Source organism: Anoplopoma fimbria, chromosome 21 (genome assembly GCF_027596085.1).
Source record: "Anoplopoma fimbria isolate UVic2021 breed Golden Eagle Sablefish chromosome 21, Afim_UVic_2022, whole genome shotgun sequence".
Classification (NCBI taxonomy): Eukaryota; Metazoa; Chordata; class Actinopteri; order Perciformes; family Anoplopomatidae; genus Anoplopoma; species Anoplopoma fimbria.
In genome coordinates, this window is record NC_072469.1 from 1,078,743 (window position 1) to 1,081,074 (window position 2,332).

The following is a 2,332-nucleotide window of genomic DNA, read 5'->3' on the forward strand; positions in this document are numbered from 1 at the left end:
GTTTTATGGCCTTTTTGTTGGTACAGCATTTAAACGTTTTTATATACAGTTCAAACTATTTGTAAAAACAAACAAAAAACTAGGTCTTTGGCTTGTAAACTCACACTTACGTATATTTAATGTGGCAAGAATAATGTATTTATGATATACGCCTTTTCCTAAAATGTTCTATCATCGTTAAAGAATCAGAATATAACATGTTTATAGAATAATGCAAAATCTTTGTACAAAACATTGGTAATACATTTTTTAAATATGTTCCAATAACGTTTTAGAGAACTGACAATGCCAATTAAATAGTTTCAAGTTGAAGAATCTTGAAGAGTTCCCATAAAAAAGACAACCAGTGATTCATAGAAACGCCCAGAGACAAAACGCCATGAACCAACCTCCACAATAGAGAGCAGGGGTCATAATTAACTGTAAACTCATACCTCATATTCATGAACTACTTTATTACCTTTATACAAGTCAAGTATTAAAGGTATTATGAAGAAGCACAGGTTGAATATCCTGTAAACTATTTGATTTGACTGAAAAATATTTACTCTAATGTCGATTTTTAAGAACTCCTGTTTCTAAAGCGTCTAAAAACGAATTAGTCTTCTTTGTAAAATCTCAAGAAATGTAAACAGTGTTTTTATATTTGAACTAAAGTACCAGTCAAAAGTTTGTTCACACCTTCTCATTCAATGGTTTTTCTTTATTTTTATTTGTTTCTACATTGTAGATTAATATTGAAGACATCCAAACTATGAAGGAACACATATGGAATTATGTGGTAAACAAAGAAATGCTCAACAAACCAGAATATGTTTTATATTTTACATTCTTCACAGTAGTTGAATGAGAAGGTGTGAACAAACTTTAGACTGTTTGTGTTTGTGAAGAACACGTTTTAAAGTCCTACAATTCCAATTAAAGACGAGCCACAGTTTCAAGTTGAAGAATCTTGAAGAGTTCCCATAAAAAAAAAAACAGAATATGTTTTATATTTTACATTCTTCACAGTAGTTGAATGAGAAGGTGTGAACAGACTTTTGACTGTTTGTGTTTGTGAAGACAATCCTACAATAAAGACCAGCCACAGTTTCACTTTCTTCAGGAGACCTTTATTGTGAAGGAGGAAGCTGCTGTGGCTCAGCTGTCTGTGTTATTATATTCCTCTGCACATGTGGGAGTGTCAGTGTGGCCTCAGAACCAGGCCAGCTCCTTCCTCACGCACTGCCCGCTCTCCAGACACGCAAATGGGGGAAAAGAAGGAGAAAAGTCCCGATGAGGTGACATACTACAGACTGTCAGAGGTGGAGGAGCAGAACTCCTTCAGGTCCACCTGGATCATCATCCACAACAAGGTGTATGACGTCACCAGGTTCCTGGAGGAGGTGAGAGGCTCATTACAGAGGAGAGCAGGAAATAAACACACAGCTTCCTGCTTAAAATGATAACAATAATAATAATAATAATGATAATAATAATAACAACATATGCATGTTTATTCATCTGGTGGTAGATCTGTGCTCCCTTCAGACCCTCATCATATCCAACAATCAGCTGATTGTGATTAATTCAATGAAATACTTTTACTAATCTGACTTTATTATAGAAGACCACAGGTGACATGACTGGTTTTATTATTTTTATATTTTAGATTACTTTGAGACATGAAAAGCTTTAATTAAAAACATAAAAATATATTTTTTATTGGTCCTGATTTAAAGTGTTTTCCACATGATGAATAATTAATAATAATAACAAACAGTCCTCTGCAGGCTTTTTTAATTTAGCGACAAACCCAATGATGAATGATTTATGACAACTAAGGCTTATTATCAGTTATTAATTAATTAATCTGGCAAATATCTTCTCTATTAATCAATTAATCAACTCGCCTTTAAAATGTAAGAAATTGTGTAAACTGTGAGGACAGGAAGTGCACTTTGACCAGACAGATTTCTAATATTCTAAACCATAATAAAACATTATGTATTTTATATTCTATGTTGTATCAGAGCTGCAACGATTAGTTACCTAATCGATAAATTGATTGACAGTTAATATATATTTAAATATTTCGATAATTTGGTATTTTTTTAAAAGCAAAACCAGCTTCTCATATGTCTGGATTTAACATGACAGTTAACTGAGTTTATTTGGTGAATTATAACAGGCTTTTTCACTATTTTATAGACAAAATATGAATTGATTAATGGAAAATAATCCCAAAGTGCAACTCTGAAGATCCATAACTTCAACAGGAAGTTTCTTCATGTAATTTGGAGAGAAAATGTGGGAGTTTCTTGAAGGGAAAAGCTCCATTTGAACCCAGATT

General features: G+C 32.7%; 1 protein-coding gene across 1 annotated transcript in view; it reads left to right on the forward strand.

Annotated features, from left to right (window-relative positions):
* The first annotated feature begins 1,169 nt into the window (after positions 1-1,169).
* LOC129110792 (cytochrome b5) overlaps positions 1,170-2,332 on the forward strand; it is a 4,851-nt gene continuing 3,688 nt past the window's right edge. The window contains exon 1 of the mRNA XM_054623005.1: positions 1,170-1,385. Coding sequence (XP_054478980.1) covers positions 1,173-1,385 — 213 coding nt within the window. The 5' untranslated portion in view covers positions 1,170-1,172. The remainder of the gene's footprint in view (positions 1,386-2,332) is intronic.